Source organism: Trachurus japonicus, chromosome 5 (assembly GCF_045865225.1).
Source record: "Trachurus japonicus isolate A0001 chromosome 5, Traja_1.0".
NCBI lineage: Eukaryota > Metazoa > Chordata > Actinopteri > Carangiformes > Carangidae > Trachurus > Trachurus japonicus.
Genome location: NC_140911.1, coordinates 8,723,495 through 8,749,008, shown reverse-complemented (window position 1 = coordinate 8,749,008; position 25,514 = coordinate 8,723,495). Strand labels below are relative to the sequence as shown.

Below are 25,514 nucleotides of genomic sequence, written 5' to 3'. Positions count from 1 at the left end.
AATTCATATTAGAAAACATCCTTGTGAACATTTTAATCTGGCGCACAAACCTCATCCCAGCAGGCCAAGAGCCACAAATACATCATAAAAAACCAAAGAGGCGAGGAACAAAACCATGGCTGACCGTTGCAGCAATGATTTAAATGATGCATCGCACAAACCGTGAAAAATCCATAATGATTTAGGGCCAAATATAGACTGGGGGGAAATTCTCCATGCGCTGTAACTTTAATATATGTCGGCGTCTCAATTCAAATGTGAACTCTTGCCGTCGATATCTATTTGCTAACTATCAGTGCAATGTGAGAGATCAGCATCGGGTCATTTATCTAGATGGTGGCCAAACTAGTGTCCAAATAGCGCACGGTGATCTATCAGCACAATGAGCATGTTAGTGTCTAAAGTGGTCATTAGTTGTAGGAGGCCATTATTTAACCCTGACCGAGTCAATGTCCGTACTGGGATCATGATTTAGTTACCTGGCAGCTTTTATTGCTTCAAGAGTAACAGTGTTAAATGACTTCACTTTAAGCCTAACTAAAGTACTACTAAAACTAAAGTTTATTTTGTGCCACCCATTCCCTTTGGGTTACGTCGTTTCCAGTCTTACTCACCGGTGTTTTCTGGCACTGGATGGAGGTGCTGTTGAAGCGCAGGGCGGGGACACTGTGAGTTTCCCCCTGGATGTGGAAGACACACTCGTAGTTCCTCTGGCCCGACTGAGGCTGGGGCAGATTCTTGGCGGCTAAGGTGATGGGCTTGGTCACACCGACGGGGATGTAGATCTGGGTTGAGGGGAGGATCTGAGGGCAGTCCTGCAGAGTCAAAAAGAGAAAAAAAGAAATCACTTAAAAGAGATACTCAACATGTTTTCCCCTACAGGACACAGTTATGGAATAAAAAAGGATGATCTTGCTTAATACAGGCAGAAACAGCAGTAAGATAAGAGAGGGGCTGATGAAATAAACAGCTTGTTTGTTGATGAGAGTAAAAAAAAGAAAAAGCGTTTGCAAGCCCTGGGTTACATGTTTTTCTTAGATTTGCTCAGACACTCGGCCTGAATAGCTTTGCTGTGATGCACTGCATCACATGTTACGGGCTTGTGCAACACTCCCACTGGCCTCGGACCAGACGTAGATGCTGCACGACAACACTTGAGCAAGAAAAGCTTTTACATACAGAGTTCACAAAATATCATCTACCCAATAAAAGTATACGCACAACAATGCTGCATTTGTTATGGCAGGAAGATGGACCCTGGTGTATTATGTTCATGTGTAGAGTAAATGAGCTCGTGAACTTTGTGTTTGCTTGTGTGTGTGTGTGTGTGTGTGCACGCACATCAGTCATTGATATTGGCCAGAGCTGACAGAGAGAGTTTAGATCATCTGGAAAAAACCCATCTACTGTCTCACACCACTGGAGTACAAAACCCTGGAGGGTGTGTGTGTGTGTGTGTGTGTGTGTGTGTGTGTGTATGTCCATGCATAGATGTGTCAGACAAATAGGTTTCCTAATGTGCAGTTGGATTAACGTGTGCATGTGTTTACATTATTGGACTAGAATAAGACAGGACAGTCCACCGAGTGTGCGACGCTTCCCTCGATATGCATGTGTGCATGCGCTGGAAGGAATGAAGTCATTACAGTGTTCATGCCATGATTTGGCAGCGGTGCAGATCTCGTCAACAATGAGAATGAGAAAAAAAGAAAGCATGGGCGAGGGAGGAGGGGGTGGTTACACGTCTTATACAACATGAGTTAAAGCTCGGGTGGAACCTACACCACCCAGTGCCGTGCTGTTTGAGCCAAAAAGGATAACAAACCAGGTCACTGCTGACAAATAACAGTTTTGCAACCTAGAGACGCAGTGTTAGGTCACTCACATAATAAGAGACATGTGTGAGGCAGAGAACAGAAACACAAATTGGCCTTTTCTGAGAAATGTGGCTTTGAAAACTTCAGTAAAAAAAAAAAAGAAACTATTCCAAAAATCACAGTAAACACCATCACTCTTCCTCTTCTCCTCTCCACTCTATCTACTCTACCTAGGAGAACCTGAAGTTGACAGTGTTGTCCCGCCCGGTCAGAGTCGCAGGTTTTAGGACAACACACTCATCCTGACAAGCTGAAAGCGCTTAGTCAAGGAAAACATCCACCAGATCCCTGTAAAATATGCACTGCACACGACCGGCACGTCGCTTCTCGTTGTAGCTTCTCCTTTAAGCAGATCGCCGGCTCCCTGTCAGTGGATTTTTCTTTCCCCTCCTCTACTCGGAGCCGTTGTACATTAGAAGCTACAGTGTGTCCCCGGGGCCTGAGCACAATGCCGGAGTTTGTTCATTAGCCTGCTTAGCCCTGGCCTTGTGTGTCTGATCACACACAAACACATGCACAACACATAATGAGAGCGGGGAATACTATAGGAGGAAGGGGCCGGGATTCAGAAGAACTGGTGTATAATCAAGTAGGAGGAAGGTGGGTGAGGGGGGGGGCAAAGTGGATAGCTCGGAAGGAGGGAGTGAGGGAGGGAGGGAATAGTGGAGTAAAAAGGGAGGATTGAAGGATGGTTGGGAGAGAGTGGAGAGAAGCAGGTCTAATTGGGAACACGGCAAAGTGAAAACGGAAAGACTGATGGTGCTGCTGGTGTGATGAAAGGAAGAAGAGGAGTCCAGAAGAAAAGACACGAGACAAAGAGATTGAAAGATTGAAAAGACGTTTAAGCCTGGAAATGTGAGGCGGCAGAGAGGAAGGCCCGGATCCACCTCCACCTTTTCTGCCTCTTTATCCATCCCCTGCATCATCCTCCCATCCATCCATCCATCCATCCATCCATCCATCCATCCATCCATCCATCCATCCATCCATCCATCCATCCATGCAGCTTCATCCACACCACGTACCAAAGCCCCCCGACAACATCCTATTTAATTAACTGCCTGGAGCCTCAGACAAGACTTGAAAATTGATGGGAGCAGAGATGGAGAGAGAGAGAGGGAGAGAGAGAGGGAGGGAGGAAGACAGAGAGAGGGGTGGGGCATAGAAGAAGGTACTGTAGAGATTGATTTGCACTTTTGAAGATTTTGAAGTCTCGTCTTCCAAGATGCACGTGTCAAAAGCCGTGGGCTCGGCATCGTCTGAAGAGCCACGTGTCAAAAACAGGAACGTTTCAGCCTCCTGCTGCTAACGCTGCAGCGTGCAGAGGCCAGTGTGCCAACAGCTAGCATAGCCTATAGCGCAAGCTGCAGCCAACCCATGTTTTATTCATCCGCCTATCGACTTTGTGTCAGCTTGGCTGTCTGCTGGTCGTTTTCTCTGCCAGTCATATTTCCTTTAAGTCTCCCTTTCCTTCATTCATTCCTCCGTGGTGTCATCTGAGGGTAGAGCTGAAACAACAGAGTGTTCAATATAGTCGTCTCATGTGCAATGCTTAAATATGATTGTGATCTTTAAGAGTATTGTTCAAGCTTTGGAAACGGAAAACAGATTTGTGAATTTTGGGAGAGAATATTCAAAATATATATAAAATTTAGAGAAGTTGGAGTGTTGTGGTATAAAAATTAATCAAAACTGCAGTGTTTTGCATGGAGGACTTTAAGAATCTGACTAAAATGGTAATGAAAACCCACAGCAAGTGACCTCACACTGGGAGAGTTCATGGCTGACATGTTGCTTGAATTCTGAAATCATACAGCACGACTACCCCGGTTCCTCATATACACGTGTCTCAGACTGAAAGGTATGAAGTTTTTTTTTTTAGGAAAGAGACAGAGGTGGGAGGGAGGAAAGAGAGGACAGAGAGGAAAAGGTGGAGAAACAAAGGAAAAAAAAATCCTCCGGAGCAAGAAAGTATTTCATCAGTATTTGTGACAGGTGCCAAAACAGTTCAAAGCTGGCATTAGGGCTCTCAAGTGCAGAGTACACTGAAACAATATTTCACCAGGGGGATTCGTTTGAAGCTGGAAAAAGATCCTTTTTTTCCTCTTTTTCCCTTTTTCCTGACTTCTCGGCTTTCATTTCATCTGCGAAGACGGATGCTGTGGTTTTCGTGGCCAGATGTGACACTCCATCCGGTTCATTTCAAGGAGACCAACAGGGGAGGAAGAGAGAGGCATATGCTTGTGTGCAGTTTAGAAATGTGTTGTTTCTACTGTGTCTGTGTATGTACTACATCTGTGGGATAAGGTGTGTGTGTGACTGTGTGTGTGTGCTGGAAATGCCTCAGGGAGTGTTGCAGGTATTCAGTGAGCTGACTCAGGTAAATATCTGACTCACCAGACTGAACTTCCACACACACACAGTTATTTGCACCCAACCAGAACCTCTTTTTGCACAGAGCAGCAGCCCACTTCGTGATAAAGGTCCACTTTATCTTGCTGCTCTGTAACCAGTCAGAACCATTTATAGTAAATTTTATTGTGTGTGTGTGAAGTGGAAAGGATGCGTGAAGGAATGCACGCCGCAGATGGTTTCTCCACACCAGAACACGGCACAAAAACATCTGCTCAATTTTGATATTTTGATCACCGTCTTTGCATTCTGACATCTTCATAAGCATTTTGTAACACCGACAGATGTGGATACTGTAGCAGAAAACTGCTTCGCCAAATTAAAAACTCAGTTTTTTCCCCCCTCACCGATGCTCACAGTCAATGACAATCTGGGTAAACAAACAAACAAACAAACAAACAAACAAACAAACAGAACATCAACCATCAGGCTGTGAAGTATAAGCTCTCTCACAACCGCCACGACTGGACTGGGGCTCTCGGAGTGTGTATTCGTACCTGTGTTTTGCAGAGGAATGCATATTTGTGTAAATGTTACAAAGTGTGTGTTTATGATGGCGAACATCCAAGTCTCCAACTTGTGTTCAAAGCCAAGTAGCCAGAGGGCCTGCCTTACTTCTCCGCATTTGTTTTCCCTCAAAGGCCAATGTTAGCTTTGCTGCCTGAGGCTAGTGCCACAGTTCCTGTACATGCACATACAATTATATTGTTGGGACCTCAACCCACATGTTCTCAAACAAAGGGCCATAAAACCAGCAGGGGACAAGGAATGTGCGACAGCAGACAACGCCCGTTAAATCACACCTAGGTATGATTCCACCCAGACGTTCAAACTCTGGCCTCCCATTGGTCAGTACCTGGGGGAAACCCCAGGGAACCCCGTGACGTCACCGAAGGTTTAAATGCTGCGGCGACGCGCAGCCCCATGCTTTTTCCCAGGTAACGAAGTGCTGCAAGGAGCTCCGGCTTCACGCAACCAAGTTACTAAAGGGGGCGCACCAAACGTTTGGACTCAATACCTAGGCCGCAGTTCTGAGCTTGCTGGACAAGTAAACTGCCTCAACTTTCATCTGAAACACCTGGATCCTGGGGAGACCTCCGAGCAATTGCCGCTCCCTCTCCCCCACATCTGCTGCAGTCGTGAAGGTCGCCTTTCTTCACGCGCCGACGCCGGACTCCGCCGAGGATTCCGCCTCATCAGAGTTAACTCAGCTGGCCCTCCTTTCTGCCACCCTTCCAGAGGACGACCAGTTTTATTCCGCTGTGGGACGCTACAGCAGCCCCAGGCCATCAGGTCGACGGACCTCATCAGCACTGGGAAGCACGCTTCAGTAAGAGAGCTTTTGTCTGGGCAGCGACTAGAATTAAGCGTGATTTTATTAGGACCTCCGCGTCCTGTTATGTTGATTGTGTTTTGCTGTATGTTTACTAGTTGTATTAACTAGAGTGGTCGATCGATGTTTACTAGTTATATTAACTAGGTCTTAGTCACGTGCTGAACGCAATTCTCCGTATCCGCGTCAGAAGACCAGTGAAGATATCAGAGTGCAGCTCTTTTATTCTCACTGTGGTAGTTGGATACCGATTGGGTTCAGCCCTGACTAATATAACCGATCGCCCCCTTTTAGCCGCCGTTCTCCCTCTTCTCTCTCTCCTTTTTCCTCTCTACTAACTCACACACACGTGCGCAGCCGCGCACCCACACACACACCCACACACATATACCTGCCTATGTAACACAACGGGCCGCCATAAGGGACTCCGCCCCAAACACGCGTCCCAACACGAGAGTTCGTATCAGAGTGATCAGTGTGAGCGACGTGACTGTGATCATTGTGTGTGGACCTGAGGAACACGTGGAAACAGCCACATAGTGTCCATTGTCTCACTCGAACGAGCGCGCCGTCCGTGACGCCATCCGACGTCACTCGACGCCCTCTGACGTCACTCGACGTCTCTCCTCCCCCTCTTAGGCTACACACACACACACACACACACACACACACACACACACACACACACACAGCCTATATACACACACACACATCATACGCTCATTCTAAGCCATTGAGAGTGTATGTCTGCTGAACTGTTTATTCCTTTGAATTACCTGAACTTGAGTGTGTACTATTAGATGATTTTAGTAATAAATGTCCTTGAACTCAAGTAGTTGTTCTGTGGTTGTTTGTGTACATTCTATTGTGACGCTAAAGCTGGTTATCAGGGTCTGTGCTCGACTTTACGCCTTCATATTTAATTGATTATTCTATTCTATAAGAGATTTCTATAATCGAGACTGATTGTTTGGTCATTGATCCCTGATTTCAGGGTGGTGCCCCGCAGTTATTATTAATTAATTCACTTTAATTAATAATACAACTATTCTTTTTTTTTCTAGTAATTATTAGTCAATACCGCTAATCCTAACTTTATTAATTTATCAATTAAACTCAATAATTAATAAATTAGTTGACCTGCTTATTGATTATTAATGCTTAATAATTATTGTCAATCACCAAACTCCTATGCAAATCCCCAACATAAATGACGCCCCGTGTGAGGCCTTGATAAACCAGCAAAGCTTCTTTCGTCACAAATTTTGTACACAAATAACACTGAACTGTACAGCTGAATCTGCTTTAACAGCATTCTTCAGCGCCCACCCTCTAGAGTGGATGTGTCATAGTACTGCCAAGTAAAACTAGTGGTAATTGGTGAACAGTCACAGTGTGTGATAAGGAGTAGTAGATTGTATTTATGAATAGCACTTACTAACAGTTGGAAGTTATCCAACTGTGGGGGAAATTAACCCGGTAACACGACTATTGCTCGCTGAGGTGCTAAACCACCAATTACATTTAAGGGTTGTAATTGTGAGCAATTAGTAGAAACCTATAGGTTTGTAAGTCACAGGTTTACTCTCACCTGTGCATCAGCAACAGCTTACAACATAACGTTTTTGTTGGCTTTTTTTTTTTTTTCTCTTTTTTTTTTTTTTCTTCTTTCGCCAACACAGTTGACCCACAGGTGTAAACCCTCACTGCGCAATGAGTAACCAGGGTCACCGCGCACAAGGAGCAGAAGCTCCCCAAAGTCAATGCGACGCAGCCCTGCAGGATGCGGTCGCTGGACTCATCCGTCTCTCCATAGATGACAGAGAGAGACTGAATAGCTACCGCCTCGACACGTGCGAAGAAAAGCTTGAGGAACTTATTAGCTATGTTAATGATCCTACTGGGAAGCCGCAGCGCACCATCCCAGACATTTTGGGTCAAATTGCCCTGCTTTATCAGCGCAAAGCCGAAGTTCAGGCACGAGAAGCCCAAGAAGAACTCGCCTATTTGCGAAGTGAGAAGTCCCGCCTGGAACAGGAGGTCCAGGACAAAGAGAACGAAATTGTACAGGTAAGTTGTGCACCAGCTTCAGACCCTGAACCGCCAGTAAGCTCACAAGCTTACGCCCCTGAGAGATCTGCCACGGAGCCGGCAGAGTACCCACGTGGGTACGACTCAGACGTTCAGGCTCATGATCAAAGGTCCAGTCTGACCCGTGGGCAGGGACGTGACCTCCAGCCGACACTTGAGCCAGCCTGGTCAGGCAGGCAAACCGCGTCAGACACACAACGGTGGGAGGGCCCCCAGCCCTGGGAACCATTCTCTCCAAACTACCCCACAGCCGCGAGTCAAAGGACATTTGGGCCCACTAGGTTGCCAGAGCCGTACCCTGGAGACTACCAATACAGTAACCCCCTGGGATACACAGCTTCAGGCAACGCGAGAGCCATGGTGAGCTACCAACCGCCATCGACATCCTTTTATGGGGACCCAGGAGTCCCCCCATACAGCAGTGCCCCCCCGTCTGCACGCAATCGTACTTTCTTGCGCTTTGACGATCCAGTCACTTCGTCGCAATGGAGAGAGTATCATCCTCCGACCCACCAGGGTGCTGGTGCCTTTGATCCTCGTGATCCTTACCACCATCAAGTCGTTCCTTCTCGACGGTATAGAGACGACCGTGACCTCACCTCAGAGGACTCAGACTACGGCTTCTCCAATGAACGAGGCTTAAGGACTCGTCAACTTGAATCCCTTGCTGGGGATATTGAGCGCTTCGACCCAGGGGACCCCGAGGCTAGTGTTGATGACTACCTCCGGGAGGTTGAACGCTGCTTGCTTGATCTTCCTCGCCCCTCCACACGAGAGAAACTTAAGCTTGTCTGGAAAACCACATCCAGAAGCGTCCATGTGTTCATGGAATCTCTCCCTCCGACAACCAGGGACACTTATTCAGCTCTTTGTCGAGCTCTGAGGGAAGAGTACTCCCTCTACAATGATCCCACCGCTGCCGCCATGGGTGCCTACGCAGTCACCCAAAAGAAGACAGAACCTCCGAGGGAATACTACCGACGCTTGCAGGTAGCCTTTTTCCGAGGCCGCCACGCACCAGGGTTAGAAGAAGACCAGGCTTTCAAATCTCTATTCGTTCACAATCTCCACGATCTGGTTAGGTATGATGTCTCACTAATGTACAGGACCCACAATCCCCCCATGAAAGAAATCCGCAAACATGCACAGATGGTGTGGGAATTGCGTCAGGAGACGGGTTGGAAACCCCCGGGTCTCCAACCCGAAGCCAGGGTCCTGGGGATACAGGTGACAGAAGACACCGACTTGACACTTGAGGGCAGCGAAATCCCTCAGAACAGAGCCGCCAGGCAAGCAGCCTCGGACGGCCGCCAGGGTGGTTGGCAAAACCACAGAAGAGATCAGCCAGGTAAATCAGCCCAGCGTAACTTCCTCCCGCAGGGGGGAGGATACAACAAGAACGCTACGCGAGAAGGTAAGTATGACCGGAGGAACCAAGGTCACCAAGGAAGTGACCGCCAGGTGTCGGAACTGACAAACCTTCTACATGCATGCTTAACCGAAGTAATGCGTAAGATAAAGCCACTTTGTCAGGTGGTATCTGACCCTTTGAGGGGGTCAAACACAGAACCCCTGCCAGCATAACTAAGCCAGGAACTCTTCCCTGCTGGTTAATAAAGTCTACTTTGTGAGCTGGGGAAAAGGGGGGTAGAGGATATAACCTACATACGCGTAGTCAGATTTGATGCAAGAGTCTTAGTGCAGGCAGAATCCCGCCCTACTTGGTCCCGCGGACCACGGTAGAGCAGATTCTTAGGCGCTGCCACTACCACGACTGTACAGCCCTCCCAAGTACACCTAGTAGATAACCTTGGCAGTGCTATCCCAATTTCAGTCTATCCACAATGTTCAGAACAGGAGTTTATTTAAGCTTACCAGTTATTGAACAGCTATAAACTGAAATTGGTTTTGAATGTCGGGTTCTGGAAAAAGAGACACTCAACAACACTTCAAACACACCACTGGCCAATTCACCCCAAGGGGTGAAAGAGAGGCCTACTAACCCCTTTTATTAACAAATGTTCTCTTTTCCTCTTTTTCAATTCTTAGATGTGTTTTGCTTTCGTTTTGTTTTCTTCTACTGTTATTACATGATAGAGGTGATGATGTGTTGTAACATGTGATAACATAGTTGCTAAGAGTTGCTAGTAGTTAAGACGTCCTGCCCAGACGTGCCTCTGCATAAATGCCCAGACACTAGCCTCTTAACCAGTGCTACATGAACTGTTTGAACTGTTGGACTGTTAAAGACTTTCTCCGCAGGAAACATGCGGATTATTCAGCCCTTCTGTTGCTCCAAAGACTGGACTCTAACCCACTCTTCGGACCAAAGGGGGGATGTTGGGACCTCAACCCACATGTTCTCAAACAAAGGGCCATAAAACCAGCAGGGGACAAGGAATGTGCGACAGCAGACAACGCCCGTTAAATCACACCTAGGTATGATTCCACCCAGACGTTCAAACTCTGGCCTCCCATTGGTCAGTACCTGGGGGAAACCCCAGGGAACCCCGTGACGTCACCGAAGGTTTAAATGCTGCGGCGACGCGCAGCCCCATGCTTTTTCCCAGGTAACGAAGTGCTGCAAGGAGCTCCGGCTTCACGCAACCAAGTTACTAAAGGGGGCGCACCAAACGTTTGGACTCAATACCTAGGCCGCAGTTCTGAGCTTGCTGGACAAGTAAACTGCCTCAACTTTCATCTGAAACACCTGGATCCTGGGGAGACCTCCGAGCAATTGCCGCTCCCTCTCCCCCACATCTGCTGCAGTCGTGAAGGTCGCCTTTCTTCACGCGCCGACGCCGGACTCCGCCGAGGATTCCGCCTCATCAGAGTTAACTCAGCTGGCCCTCCTTTCTGCCACCCTTCCAGAGGACGACCAGTTTTATTCCGCTGTGGGACGCTACAGCAGCCCCAGGCCATCAGGTCGACGGACCTCATCAGCACTGGGAAGCACGCTTCAGTAAGAGAGCTTTTGTCTGGGCAGCGACTAGAATTAAGCGTGATTTTATTAGGACCTCCGCGTCCTGTTATGTTGATTGTGTTTTGCTGTATGTTTACTAGTTGTATTAACTAGAGTGGTCGATCGATGTTTACTAGTTATATTAACTAGGTCTTAGTCACGTGCTGAACGCAATTCTCCGTATCCGCGTCAGAAGACCAGTGAAGATATCAGAGTGCAGCTCTTTTATTCTCACTGTGGTAGTTGGATACCGATTGGGTTCAGCCCTGACTAATATAACCGATCGCCCCCTTTTAGCCGCCGTTCTCCCTCTTCTCTCTCTCCTTTTTCCTCTCTACTAACTCACACACACGTGCGCAGCCGCGCACCCACACACACACCCACACACATATACCTGCCTATGTAACACAACGGGCCGCCATAAGGGACTCCGCCCCAAACACGCGTCCCAACACGAGAGTTCGTATCAGAGTGATCAGTGTGAGCGACGTGACTGTGATCATTGTGTGTGGACCTGAGGAACACGTGGAAACAGCCACATAGTGTCCATTGTCTCACTCGAACGAGCGCGCCGTCCGTGACGCCATCCGACGTCACTCGACGCCCTCTGACGTCACTCGACGTCTCTCCTCCCCCTCTTAGGCTACACACACACACACACACACACACACACACACACACACACACACACAGCCTATATACACACACACACATCATACGCTCATTCTAAGCCATTGAGAGTGTATGTCTGCTGAACTGTTTATTCCTTTGAATTACCTGAACTTGAGTGTGTACTATTAGATGATTTTAGTAATAAATGTCCTTGAACTCAAGTAGTTGTTCTGTGGTTGTTTGTGTACATTCTATTGTGACGCTAAAGCTGGTTATCAGGGTCTGTGCTCGACTTTACGCCTTCATATTTAATTGATTATTCTATTCTATAAGAGATTTCTATAATCGAGACTGATTGTTTGGTCATTGATCCCTGATTTCAGGGTGGTGCCCCGCAGTTATTATTAATTAATTCACTTTAATTAATAATACAACTATTCTTTTTTTTTCTAGTAATTATTAGTCAATACCGCTAATCCTAACTTTATTAATTTATCAATTAAACTCAATAATTAATAAATTAGTTGACCTGCTTATTGATTATTAATGCTTAATAATTATTGTCAATCACCAAACTCCTATGCAAATCCCCAACAATATAAACTCCTAAATGATTGTGCATTCATTATTTCACAGGATATGTAAAAATCCGATGTATTACGATTACTTGATGGTGCTACATATTTTAGGAATTCATTTATTTAATTAAATAAACACCTCTCCGTTTTCTCGACACACAAAAAATAAGCCCAAACCATCATTTATTCACAGTAGCATTCTTACAATTGTACAATGCTTGACCTAAATTTTTTGATATCTCACTTCCAAACGCCCAGATGAGAGTTTTTGATTGAACGTCGCTGTGAGCTTTCTCAAAGCAGAGCAGCTGTCGTTCTAGGTCAAGCCTGTGCTGGAATATTCCTGCCTTCATTCTCCATGCGCTCTGATGTTTTCCACGCCACCTCTTTCCACACCAAATGCAAAATATATATATATATAAATAAAAAATAAAACAAGTGTTTGGCGGGTGGATGAGATAATCTCTACTCGTAGGTGAGCAAAACACCTTTTAACATCCGCCAAGAGCAGATAATGAGACTGTCGGCAGGCAAGTGTGAGAGCGTGTGTGTGTGTGTTCATGCAGATACGTGGAAGGTGAGAGATTAAAATCAAGACATAGATGAGGTGGGGTGAAGGGATGGAGAGAGGGAGGGAGGATGGGGGGTGAGAGGGGATGAAGACGAAAGCGAGAGCGGGATGCTATATAAATAAATAAATGTTTTAAAAAGCCAAAAGAGTTCTGAAGGCTTTGGCGTAGCCTGACAAGATATAAATTAATAAAACTCCAAAAACACTGCGCATATGTAATGAGGCGGGTGTCTGGTCGTTTTTTTTTTTTTTAAAGGCCCCCCCACCTCATCTCCCTCTACTACCCCCTAAGTCCATCCATAATTAATTAGCTGCCTGTGTGATGTGGGGACTATAGATCAGGGAGGAGAAAAAATAACATGCTAAATAATGAAGTAAAGCGATACGGAGAGCCTCAGGGAGAGATGAGATGGCATGGGTGGCCACAGAGGAGCAAGTGGGGCACACGGGTACACATAAGAGGGACAGTGTATGTATGCATCTTTGTGTGTGTCTGTGTGTGTGTGTCACAGGGGCCTGACAAGAGGGGGTATATAGAGAGTGTTGAACGCTCCCCCTCCGCGTGTCTACATGCCCCCCAGGCTTTGCGACAGAGGTCTCAAATAGAAAAACCTCAGACGCGTCTGCAACCTTGAACCAAAGGGGCACATCTCCGCCTCACTGTGGTCCTCTATACATTAATATCATAACCTGCTACATGACACTGACAGGACCCTTTTATCCAAAAGCAGCATGCAGACATGTTGTGTCACATGTTCTGGCTGTGAGACTCCAGAGGAGCGGCTGCCAGCCTCTCCCACAGAACTCATAAATAATGCTGAGTGATAAAACAATAATAATAATAACACAATAATGTAGAATATAATCAATTCAGCCCTGTTTGAACTGCAAGTGTTGGACAGGTGGCAGCCACTCAACGAAACGCATGCAAACACAGAAACTAAAAAAAACAACAACAACAATCTTAATCTCCTTCTACAAGCCGTTTGTTTGTCCTTATGGACATGAAGAGAGTTGAAAGAGCCGAGTAGGAAGGAAAACTAAAGCTTACGGAGCGTATTGAGAGATGACGGCCAATTCATCTGCTGAAATAATGTGAAGTTATTCAAAATATTCAAAGTCTCAATATGATAAAACTGCTCAGGAAGCAAGAAGACATCACGTATCAGTGGTTTTGTTCATCAAAAACACACAACTCTATCATATAATCTTATCTTGGGGGTTTTTAGCAGTGCAGATGCTTCTATGATAAATATTTTTACAGTTCAAAATCACATATTGCGAGTTGTGCTGCAGCTGTACCTGCTCTGTTGTATTGTTTTGATTATCTTCCATAATTTAACGAATAATTTCAATGAGCCAAACAACTGGCCGTTGTAAGTGATAAATGTTCTTAGTTGGGATGCAAAGTTTTATTTACATTCTGGGCCATATTGTTAATGGAGGCCTTTCTCCAAATCACAAATCATTCCTTAATTAGTGTAAGTCGTGTAAGACCATGTCATGACATGTCGTTCATCATTTTGTCAAAGGTAGGACAGCCTCGGCCCTAATTCACTCGTCTGCTACGTAGCAGCTGGCTAGCAGCCATGTGTTTGTTGGAGAGAGCGTGTGTGTGCGTGTGTGTGTACCGGCCAGTAGGATGAGGAGTGAGACAAAAAAATCCTTCTCACTATAGAGATTGGCAATAGAGATTAAAGGAAGTGTATAAAAATCTACAAGATATTGTATAGATAATATTATAGACTCGTGATATCTAACTACTTGGGAAGCTGCCATCATATTTAACCTCACTTTTAAATACACGCTCACAGTCTCATATCAGTCTGAATATTCCTTATGTGAACACCAACCTTGGAAAGACCGCCTTCACCTTCTATGCCCCACCCCACAGGAATAAACTACAGGACGCACTGAAACTTAAACTCATTTCAATAGAGGCTTTCAAAGCTCTACTTAATGTCGCGGTCCAGAGTATTCAGCCTTATTCTTGTTATTCTTAGTTTGGTTCTCTATCATATTTTCCACTCCATATTTATGTACGGTACGCATTGACGTATTGTGATCTGTATTTTCTCCGTTCTCCGTTTCTATGTATTTTGGACTGTGTTGAATTGCAAGGCGTCCTTGAAAAAGATTGCTTGCTCTCAATGGACCTCCCTGTTAAAATAAAGGTTAAGTGAAAAGAAACAAACAAAAAAACAAATAGTGTGCAAGTGTGTAACATTAAAGGTGAATACTGCATCCACATGAGCTGCAGGGAGTGGCTCATACATGGAGGCATGTACCGTATGTGCATGTGAGAGAAAGTGTGCGTGTGCAAAGTTGAGGCAGCCTCATTAGGAGGCAGAAACCAGAAACATGTTCTGTGACCAACCAGACACTTACTGTGGGGGAGGGATGGAGGGAGACAGAGAACGACGAGAGAGAGAGGGTGAAGGAGAGAGTGGAACAACTTAATAAGGCAGCAACATGTAGAACAGCGCAGGAGCGCGGGAAGCAGAGGAAGAAAAGGGACTTTGAACCTTGAAAGGGACTGTGAGATTGTCCGCCCACACCCTTCGTTTCCAAGCAGAGTAGCGATGCAGGGAGGGAGAGAAGAGAAGAGAGATGGAAAGAGAGATGTGGGGTAAATGGGAGAAGTGAGGGAGCGCAGAGGAACGCAGGAGCACATAGAGAAGAAGTTTGAATTAAAACGAGATGACATGAATGTTATTTCCTGAGCTTTATCAAAGTCTCACCGAGATGAGCTTGACTGAATCTATTTCCATATATGCTCCTTTTCTAAATGCATACAGTACTGTACATACCGTGTCACTCTGTGCTTTGATTTACCACCCAGGCACACATACATACAGTACATGTTGATTTCATCTCCTAATCCCTTCTCCTTGACTTACAAGCAAACTGCCAAACCTACACACTTTATCCCCTCGACGTAGACACAGGCACAGTGTGTTATAAAACAATGAGTAGCAGGAGCGCATGAATATTTTTCTGAGAGAAGATCTTTTTTTCTTTTTTTTTCTCCTTATGGATTTTCATGTGTGGAGTGGAGGGGAGGAGGGGAAGCCTGGCACCCCGTTATCATCCTAACCCAGATATGTCAGCAGCGATCAAACCTGGAGCTTTTCAAAGACAAACCTTGATTTCAGAGGTAGATACGCTCTGCTGTCTCCTGCCTATAGCTCCTCTCTGCACACACTGTCACGCTGCGCCACCACCAAGATATAGTAGAAAACGTACATTTCTTTACCAAAAACATTGTGACTTATACACCAAAACGACTGGAACACCTCTGTAATTGACACGATTTACCATTTCATGAAAAGGCCGGTTATTAGAAGTATTGACTGATGGTTTGAATGAACAGCAGGGCCACTTGCCATGCGGCTGCAGCGCTCCTTCAGAAAAAGAGAAGAAACCAGATGAATGGGCCGAGCCACACACTGATTTCTGCCACACAGAAAACAAAAGCTTAAAGAAGTTTCACTTTCTCCTCCGCTCGGCAAACAACGATCTGCACTGAAATCTATCCCACTGTGCCGGGAGCGCGAGGCTCCATTCACAACACACAGCAACTGAAAATACATTTAGTCTTTTTTTAAAAATGCCGCCTGTGACTAAGATGTGCTGAACCAAAACTATACATACAGAAAGTGCCAACATATAACAATACAGTATAAGATGCAATATCAGTAGCTACTGGTGAATTCATACAGTACATTACAGAAATCACACACTGTGGGATTTTCCAATGATACTGTATTGGTCTTTTCCTCAGGTCATTACCACGACAGCCACTCGCAGGCAAAAACTCTACAGACAAGAAAATGACTAAGTCACTTCTCTTTCTGGATATCTGAGGTGCTTTGCATTTTAAAATAATGCTAAGCTCTTACATGGTGGAAAAATAAACCAATTTTATGGTCTCAAGTCAGAGATACCCAGCATTCGACTGGCACTGGAGCCCATCTCCATGTCTCCATGTCTCCATGTCTCCGTGTCTCCGCATGTGGTGGATTTCTGACCATCTTGGCTTAGATGTTCAGCGCAATTGTGGGAGTAAAATGGAGGTTGGAGCAAAAAAAAAAGAGAAGAAAAATCAGTGCTGGTCACTTTAGTCAAACAGCATGGTAAAAAAAGCCAGACGTTTCTCTGGTCTTGTGAGACTGGATGACGCTGCACGCTACAGGATTTTTTTTTGTGCCTCTCCCTCTCTTTCTCCATGCCTCTACTCTCCAAACCAGCAGGTGGTCGACGTTTCTCAGTCGCATTCTCTCTCTCTCTCTCCATCTCCGTCTCTGTTCTCTCTGCAACTTTGAGTTTGTTTTTCCTTCGGCTCGCTTCGTACTGTTATTCATCTGTCTCCAACCGCCGTCATTTCTTTCTCTGAGTGACTCGGCATTTATCTCTTCCTTCCTCTGACACACACACACACACACACACACACACACACACACACACTGAGGGTTGATGGTGAAAATGCAATATTCATCTTTGTTCACCATTAGGCGGGCTGACTGTGAGGGCTGCGGAAATGAAGATTTAATACAGCCTGAATAATTAAACCGCCGGGACCTGTGACTGACACGTAGACACACACACACACACACTGAAACACACTCATGCATGGCCTACCAACCACAGTGCATCTATCATGTCATCATATTCCTGGGTGTGTGTGTCTGTGTGTGTGTGCGCCCATGTTTGTGTGAACCTTTTACTACACAGTTTCTCTTCATTAAGCTTCCGCTGATCACGTATTCATCGCTGCAGCCTGGATGTTGGCATAGCTGAGGTGATACTCGCTGCATCGGTGGGTTTACACCAAGGAGACAAGAAGCTATAGCGGCCATGTTGCACCTCACACCTGCGCTTGCCAGGGAGGAGCTCAGATGACTGCTTTACATTTTCCCACTGTCATACGAGGCTTCACACTTCTCCATCAATTAGACCGAGCAAGTGTCCTTCGAATCTACATAAACATAGCGCTTATAACGAGCCGCCTTGGCTAAACTCCACCCTCTTCGGTGACCGTAACTCTTACCGTCCTTGTGTATTTGTCTACTAAGCATACTTCTTAGGGTATAACAGGCTGCTCTCTCCACAGTGTCTCCCAGCCAGCGTGACCCCACCCTCCCTGCCTTCTGTTGCAGAGGGATTGATGCACGATGTGAGGATGTTTCAAGAGTAAAGTGAGAGAACATTTCAGGGAGAGCTTCTCCAAAAAAAAAAAAAAAAACACACAAGGAAGAGCTTGAGGAGAGGAGAGAAGAAAAAAGATAAGCTGTGGGATGCTGAGGCTAAAAATAGCCACAGAGAGGAGAGATGAAACATCTGCATGTATATGTGACAGACCATGCATGTGTGTGTGTGTGTGATTGCCTAACGACTACAGCATCCAGGGGCGAGATCCAAATCTCCCTTGCCTTAACTCTTACTGATACATACAATAAGACTGTGTGGGCAGTACACACGTACACACACACACACACACGGCGCTACAATGTGACTGAGGGGCTGAATTGCATTACCAGTGCTAAAAGAATGCTTACACCTCCTCAACTCACCGCATTGTTCTCCATTAACAAATTAGAGGGATGTACGAGAGTTTGCCAAAACACCTGATACAATCCCACACTGATTTCCCCGAGGTGGAAATGCGATTATTGACTCTTGGACGAGTGTCTGAGAAGTTTCCTGTGAAAGTTCAGAGAAAAAAGAAAAAAAAAGAGTGGGGGGGTAGAGTAGAGTTGGAGGGCTGTCAGGAGCGGTTTGAAAAGCTAAAAGGAGGCGCACCACTACCAAACCAAACCAAGGGTTAAACGCTGGCCCGGTCACGCTCCAACAAAGATCCATCTGGCAAAGAAGACATGTGGTTACTTCACCCTGTCGCCTCCACTTCCTCTCCATGTTCCCTCTCTCCCTCTCTCTCTGTTCACTCCAGCCATGGAGCGCATTTGGAAAATAAATTGCATCAGTCTGAATGTAATCTGCAGCTTGTTACTGCCAGTTGTACTTGCCTCCCTGCCCTTGTCTTTGTTTCTTTCTTTCTCTTTCTCTCTCTCCGTTTACATCTGGTCTCAATTACGGCACCTCTGTCCGTCTTTGGTGAAATACATGCAACACTGTGTTCTTTTGCACATCTGCATGGGGGATATTACATCCTGTTTTCACCCATTCTTTCATTTATTTGTTCCATTTTCCAGACGTTATTCATATTTTACTAAATATAACCTGACCACGCCTCGTCTTGATTATCAGGATAAAACCACACATGTGCATCGTGTTAATCGGAGTCCAGCCGTGAGTTACATCCATGTGTTTTTAAGTGGAGAGAGGGAATAAATACAGAGAAGGGAGAGGGGAGATGGTGTATGGTTAGAAATGAGGCACGGGCAGAGAGATGGTGGGCAGAAAAACGGCAAGTGACACTGGCGGACATGATTTGGTTGAAGGCCCTGAGTGGGCGCAGAAAGAAGGACAAAAAAATAAAGGATGATGATGATGATGAAGGGTGAAGACAGATATTACCAACAGATAAAAGACACCAGGAGAGAGAGAGAGAGGGAACGAGAGAAAAGGAAAGGGGTGGTGGATATTATTCAACCACTTGCCCACTCCGCCCCCCCCCTCACCCACATGCCCCCTGCAGCCCTGTGCTGCTGGTTGTGCTTTGTCCTGATAAGAACCAGTGACAGTCTTACACACACACACACACACACACACACACGTATATATCCATGCATGCACACAGCGAGGCCCCTCAAGCGGCCTTGGCCTACAATCTGTGGGATGTCCTTCTCTGGAGAGTGTGTGTGCAAATGTGTGTGTGTGTGTGTGTGTGTGTGTGTGTGTGCGTTCTGCTCAGTGTCTGAGTACCAGCCAGGGTAAACACAGTGTGCCAGAATGTCACGGTCCGGGGCCTTCACACCTCCATCACAAATAACCCTGTCAGCCATAGAGAGCCAGTGTGTATGCTGCATGTGTGTGTGTATGTGTGTGAGAGAGAGAGAGAGAAGTAAGCCATGTGTTTCTGTGACTGTTTAAGAATGTGTGTGTGTAGGCTTTATGTTGTTGAGTGTATGTGCTTGGTTAAGTTTGTGCGAGAGTTTGTGAGAGAGCTTGAGAGAATATATTCATGTGTATAGTTGTGCTCTGTTCACAGTGCAGTCTATACGGAGCCTGTCTAGTTAATGTAGTGTCTAGGGACAATGTGTCACACACTAAGATTTCATTTGAGTAATTGGCAACAGGCAGGAGAGCGAGGGAGTGTGTTAACGTACGAGTGTGTCTCATACAGAACCATAACAACTACAGTGCTGCTTTGATACTTTTTTTTTTTTTTGAAATTGTTCAAAATTTTTGGAAAAAGACTTTTCTGCTTTCTCTGAGACAGTTAGATGAGAAGATTGGTCTCACCGTCATAATCAGACTGTTTCTTGGCCAGGACCAGTATCTTCCTGGAATCCCTACTGGTTGCCTAGCAACAACTCCAAGCTAAGACACAGTCCAATACATACAGTAAAGCCTTTGAACAGCAAACTGTCTTTTCTTTACTGTTTTATGTTAAGATTTAGATTTAAATGACAATATTTCTTTTGACAGAGCAAGACCGGCCATTTTCAGTCTTTGTGCTATAGGTTAAGTTAACCAGCTACGTATTCACTGTGCACACATAAGATGACCTCATCCAAGTCGTTGCACATAAGCATATTTCATGCACACATCCTCCACATAAGGAGGAAGGAAGAGGAGGTAGGTGGAAGAGAGTGAAGGCGATGATGATGAGGAGGAGGAGGAGGAGGAGGAGGGTGACATCATTTCAGCCCATCGTGCATCCATGCATGGAGGGGACAGAAGGAGGACAAGGAGCGGAAGGTGTCGAATTTATTAAAGAGGAAAAGATTCATCACAGGAGCCAAACATTCCTCAACATACAGACGTGAAGGATTCACAAAAAATAAATGTACAAGAGGACAGCGATAGAGAGGAATGATGGAGTGCAACTTGTACTATAAAGTGTTATTATGCTTTTTGTTATTACTGTACCTGTGTACTCTATTATCTGATTCGTTTGTCTGTTGTTAAACTATTCCATCAATTAAAAATAGCTGGGATGTAAAGAGAGACAGTGTTAACGCAATGGCACAATGGCAACAGCTGCTGGTCAACACTGATTTTTGTATAATGTCATAGTTTGTTTTATGAGATATTATATGTGATAAAAATTCAAGAAAATGTTAAGATGTCAGTATCAGTGGAGAAGGTTTTTGAAGAACTGGTGTGAAACTAATGGCCACAGCTCAACCGACCAACCGTGTGCCTCCACCTCTAAGACTAGTTCCAGGACACATCCATTTTTACCCAGAATCATGTAAAAAAAAACAACTTGACCTTGATATTTGACCACCAAAATCTAAACAAGTAATTTCTGAATTCGAGCGAATGTTTATTCTAAATATGAAGAAGCTGCTTCAAGGCGTTACTGATATATCATGTTCATGAGAATGGGATGGATGGAGAAGCTCTGGCTAACGCTGCCGTGGAGGCAAATAAAAATGTAAGACAGGATGATGAGTATAATGGCTCCATCCTGACAGAAAGTGGAGCTTGGACATAAACATAAACCACATTTGGAAGACAACACATGGGATGTTAATATGTTGTGTGTGACGCCCATCCGTCTTATATTTTCCTCAATCTGGATCTCTACCCAAAACAAACAATATCGTGACTGTTTCTGAAAAATGAGGCTCAAAGGAAAAGAAGAGGAGAAGAAGAGAGATGGAGAAGAAAGATGGAAGGGCGGGGGGGAGCAGGGGGGAGTGGGGGGCAGTGAGGAGGTTTAGAAGGCAGCACTGTACCCACAAATCTCAATCAAGTTAAACCGCCGCCTTGATTGCTCAAGTGAGACTGAGCCTCGCTTTGCAGCAAAACAAACACGTAAGCATGTCTTAACATAGCTGAGCCCAACCGCCCTGAACCTTTGCCTGGCACTCATCAAGGCTCTGGCTCAGAATAGAGCTTTCTCTCCAGGGGTGTGGAAGGAGCAAGGAGGAAGAGGAGGAGGAGGAAGAAGAAGGTAGAAAAGTGGAGGAAAAATTGTTATTCATGTTCCTAAAAAAAAAAGAAAAAGGAACAGATACAAAAGGAAGAAAGAGCAAAGTTTTACTATATAAGTGAAAGGATAATACAGGGGAGTGACTTTGCTTCCTTCTTTCACTCTCACCTTCTCTCTCTGCAGCCTTTTTTGTTTTATAATAAAGTAACTCTTACTCCTCTCCTGCAATTTTCCGCCCGGTCGCTCCTTAATTCGAGAATTTGTTTGTTGTGCCATTGGAGGCATTGTTGATTCATGCATATTTGATTTGGAAATGTCACTCATTATATTTATTTCCTCTCTGCTTACCCTGTCTATCCATTTCCTTCCCTCTCTTTCTTCTTTCTTTCTCTTGGCACAGTCTGTTCACAAAAACAAACAACACTTTTACTCCTTGGCTGGTTTGTTTAATACATTCTTTGTTGAATTTTCTTTTTCTGACTTGTCTTCTTCTTTCTTTCCTTTCTTTTTTATTTGAGGGGGGGGGGGGGACTGACATTCAAAAAAACATATTCCATACAGTGTAATTTGGTCAAACAAATTGCAGATGGATGAGACAGCACTGCTCGTGTTTGAGGGGGAACATAAAATAAAGGAGGAGGAAGAGCATCCTCATCGGCAACACACCGGTTCTCTGGGTTGCCATGGCAACACAAGATTCAGATACTGTCAGAGGAGAGCGATACACTTGAAGCAAGGGGAGCACAAAAAAAAAAAAGGAAATAATTTAAGGGCATGAGAGGAAGAAATGTTTGATGTTCAAATATCAGATGTGTATTATGTTAACGATGACATTGATGTTTATTGGTTTTTATTGAGCTGCAGCTACTCATCTCTAATCTTTTAGCATTTTCTTAAGACCGGGAGAGAAACGTGGGAATAACGAGAAGCAGCAGCCACCTCTCAATTCTGTGTGAAAACTTTTATCTGGCCTTTTTCATCTGAAAATGAGTCTTATCCAGTCCTGTCAGTGTTTATCTGCAGAAGGGAGAGAGGCAAAGGTCTGAGTGAAATGTCTGCTATCAGGAGAGGAGGAGAGGAGAGTTTCTGTTTTATGTTAAACACTGCTGTTTGTATTCAGGGTCAAACTACATTATGGCACAAAAAAAAGGATAATCTCAGGTCTAAATTAAGGGGGAGAGCATATGTGAACACCCTGATGGGATCGCAAACCACTCTCACAGATATAGAGGCAAAACCATGAGGTGCTAAGAAGGAGGAGGTATATTTCTCCATTCTTGAACCATACATAATCCTCTTTCTCTTTGCCTTAACCATATATAATCTACGCGCAGACGGTGGAAGGTGAAGAAAGAGACGGATGAGAAAAAGATGGGGTGAATAAGCATCAAAGTGGTGAGGGATGAAGAAGAGAGATGGGCCCTGGAGAGGAAAGGGATAAGTCTAGCCTACAGGAAGAGTTGTACTAGTTGGGGCACCGAGAGCGCAACTAATGGATATGGCAGCTCGGAGAAGGATGATGAATGACTCCGTATGTCTGTGCACATGCATGTCACTGTCAAAATGTTTACACTTTTGTGCATGAAAGACACAAAGTGTAGTAGTTGTGTATCCCTAGTGTGTGTGTATGTGTGTGTGTGTGTGTGTGTGTGTGTGTGTGTGTGTGTGTGTGTGTGTGACAGTGCAGATGATGGATTCTCTAGCGGAGCATGTGGTTGGTGGTTTCTTGGGCAGGCGAGGTGACAGGAGAGGGCTCAGTGTCCACATGCCACCGTCAGCCCGGTCTGTCTTTCCCCTCTTTCCTGCTGCTGCCTCTTCCACTCTCTCTATCTCACCATCTCCCCCCCTCCACCCTCAGCCATTTGTCTCCTTCCCTTTGTCACGCTGTCTCTCTTCTGCTCTGGTCCGTCCTGCTCTCAACCACGCCTCTACCTTAGAACATACTGCACCAAATACATATTTTACAAAAGCCTATAAACATGTGCTGCGTTGATGATATTGTCACATCATCTCCCGCCTCGCAAACGGTAATTAGTCAGCGTGCGGCTAGACAGTAAATGTACACCTCGTCCTGTCCCCGAGAGCCTTTGTCTCCCACTGCTCGCCGATATTACTTCTCAGCTTATATGTTTACTTGCCCTCTGCATCGAGCTCCCCTCTTATTTTTCCTTTCATCGCTGCAGGCCTTTCCTGTTTATCCATCCGTTGCCCCTCTGGCCTCTCTCAGCTCAGAGTGTGCTAGCCAGCGCTCTCCCCATGTCTTGCAGATGGGCGCACTAATCCGCTAACGTTAGCTCTGTGAGGCGTGAAGGCTGGGCCCGTGTGTCGTTTTGGACAAGCACGGAGGCTGTGGTTTATCGTGGCGGTGTTTGGGATTCTGCACAGCTCCAGTTGAGAGAGGAGATAAAGAGGAAAGTAATTGGATAAAGGTTGACCAATTAATAAAGGCTGGTGATTCAGGCCGACCAACAAGGGAGGGAAGGGGAGGGAGGGGGGGGTTAATCTGCATTGAGATAACAGAGAGAGTCAGACCACAAACACAAGGAGATAAGGTGAAACTGTGTGTATGTGCGTGCATTTGAGCATTTATGTGTGTGAGGTGTCAATCAGATAAAGCTCGGGCATGACTGTCAGTCACTCGGGAGTGCAGTGGATTTACATCCATAAGTCCATTGAGAAGATGTGTATGTGATTGCCTTTTTCTTTGCCTGCTAATATATGCAAGACCATGTTTGCTGTGCATGAGAGAGACAGAATGAGAAGGGGGGAAAAAACAGTGGAAACATAACACTGCTATGTGTCCATCACTAATATCTTTGTATACACTCCAGCAGTTGACAAACACTTGTTATGCCTCGCATGTTACCCGCTGTAGCCGCCACTCGGCACGATTGATATTAGTTTTTATGGTAATGCAGCATTTGGCTATGTAAGAACAAGGCAGTATTCATCCCGGCCTGCTTATGGCCTTATGGGCCACGACAGAATTATTGCTGCATAGTACACAAGCTGCTGTCACGGTGCCAAGAGCCACTATTACACATACAAACAGCAGACACACACACACACAGCGGGGTGATGTGAGGAAACCTGAGGCGGAAGCCCCACGTGGTACAAAGGTAAAGATGTGTGCAGCCGAACGCCTTTTGTTCCTGTAATCTGAGTTCGCATGTGGGAATAAGTAAGAAGCTTTCATTGTGCAAGTCACAGCATATTGGATGTGAAATCAGAAGAAAATATTGTAGATTTGCTCAAATGTATGGATAATAAAACATTACATTCAGTGAGACTATACAAAAAGAAATCAAATCCCTTAAGCTGCAGTTTGGACTTAACCCACATTCCTGGCTGGAAGGAGACAAGTGAAGTTGCATCAGAGCTCTAAAAAAGCATCTTAAACATGCAGCGAAATGACAGCAATGTGTCCAAATCTTACCTCAGAGATGTTGACACGTCCCTCCTGGAAAGAGCAGTCGTTGGCGTTCTGGGTGCACATGTGGCGGTACTTGCACCAGTGACACGGGAAGGAGCCATTCACACAGGAAAGACAACTAAAAGAGAGAGAGAGGAGAAGAGAGCAGACAAGTTTAAATTATTTTTTCTTACTGCAACTCTGCCAACTACGCTTCATTTGACAAACTGGAGTGATGATGGAAACAGAACAGATTGAGGTGTTTTCAATTTATGAAATTCCAAAATAATCTCATGCTTTGTGTGATTGACTGATCAGATGAGGTCTGCATTTTAATTTTCTCTATGCAAATGCACTGAACTAAGGACTATTGCTGTGATTTTCAATGATCTCTAACACTCGGGCCACTCTGCATACATTTCCCCCCCTTTTCCCTCTTTCTATATCTCTGCTGTAACATTCTTTCCATCCATTCAGCTCTGAGCCTCTTTCTTCCTGTCCCTCCATCTCTTCCTCTCTTGCTCTATCCATCCCTTTCATTCGCTGGCGTCTCATTTTAAAAAGCTCTCCCCCCTCCCTGTTCTTTGTCTAAAGCTCTC

General features: G+C 45.4%; 1 protein-coding gene across 4 annotated transcripts in view; it reads right to left on the bottom strand.

The window, feature by feature from the left end:
* plxna1b (plexin A1b) overlaps positions 1-25,514 on the bottom strand; it is a 198,054-nt gene that overhangs the window by 59,595 nt on the left and 112,945 nt on the right. For all 4 annotated transcript variants that reach the window (XM_085775985.1, XM_085775987.1, XM_085775986.1 and 1 more), the window contains exons 9-10: positions 24,940-25,054; positions 615-815 (exon numbers count right to left, since the gene is read on the bottom strand). In XM_085775985.1, coding sequence (XP_085632111.1) covers positions 615-815; positions 24,940-25,054 — 316 coding nt within the window. The remainder of the gene's footprint in view (positions 1-614; positions 816-24,939; positions 25,055-25,514) is intronic.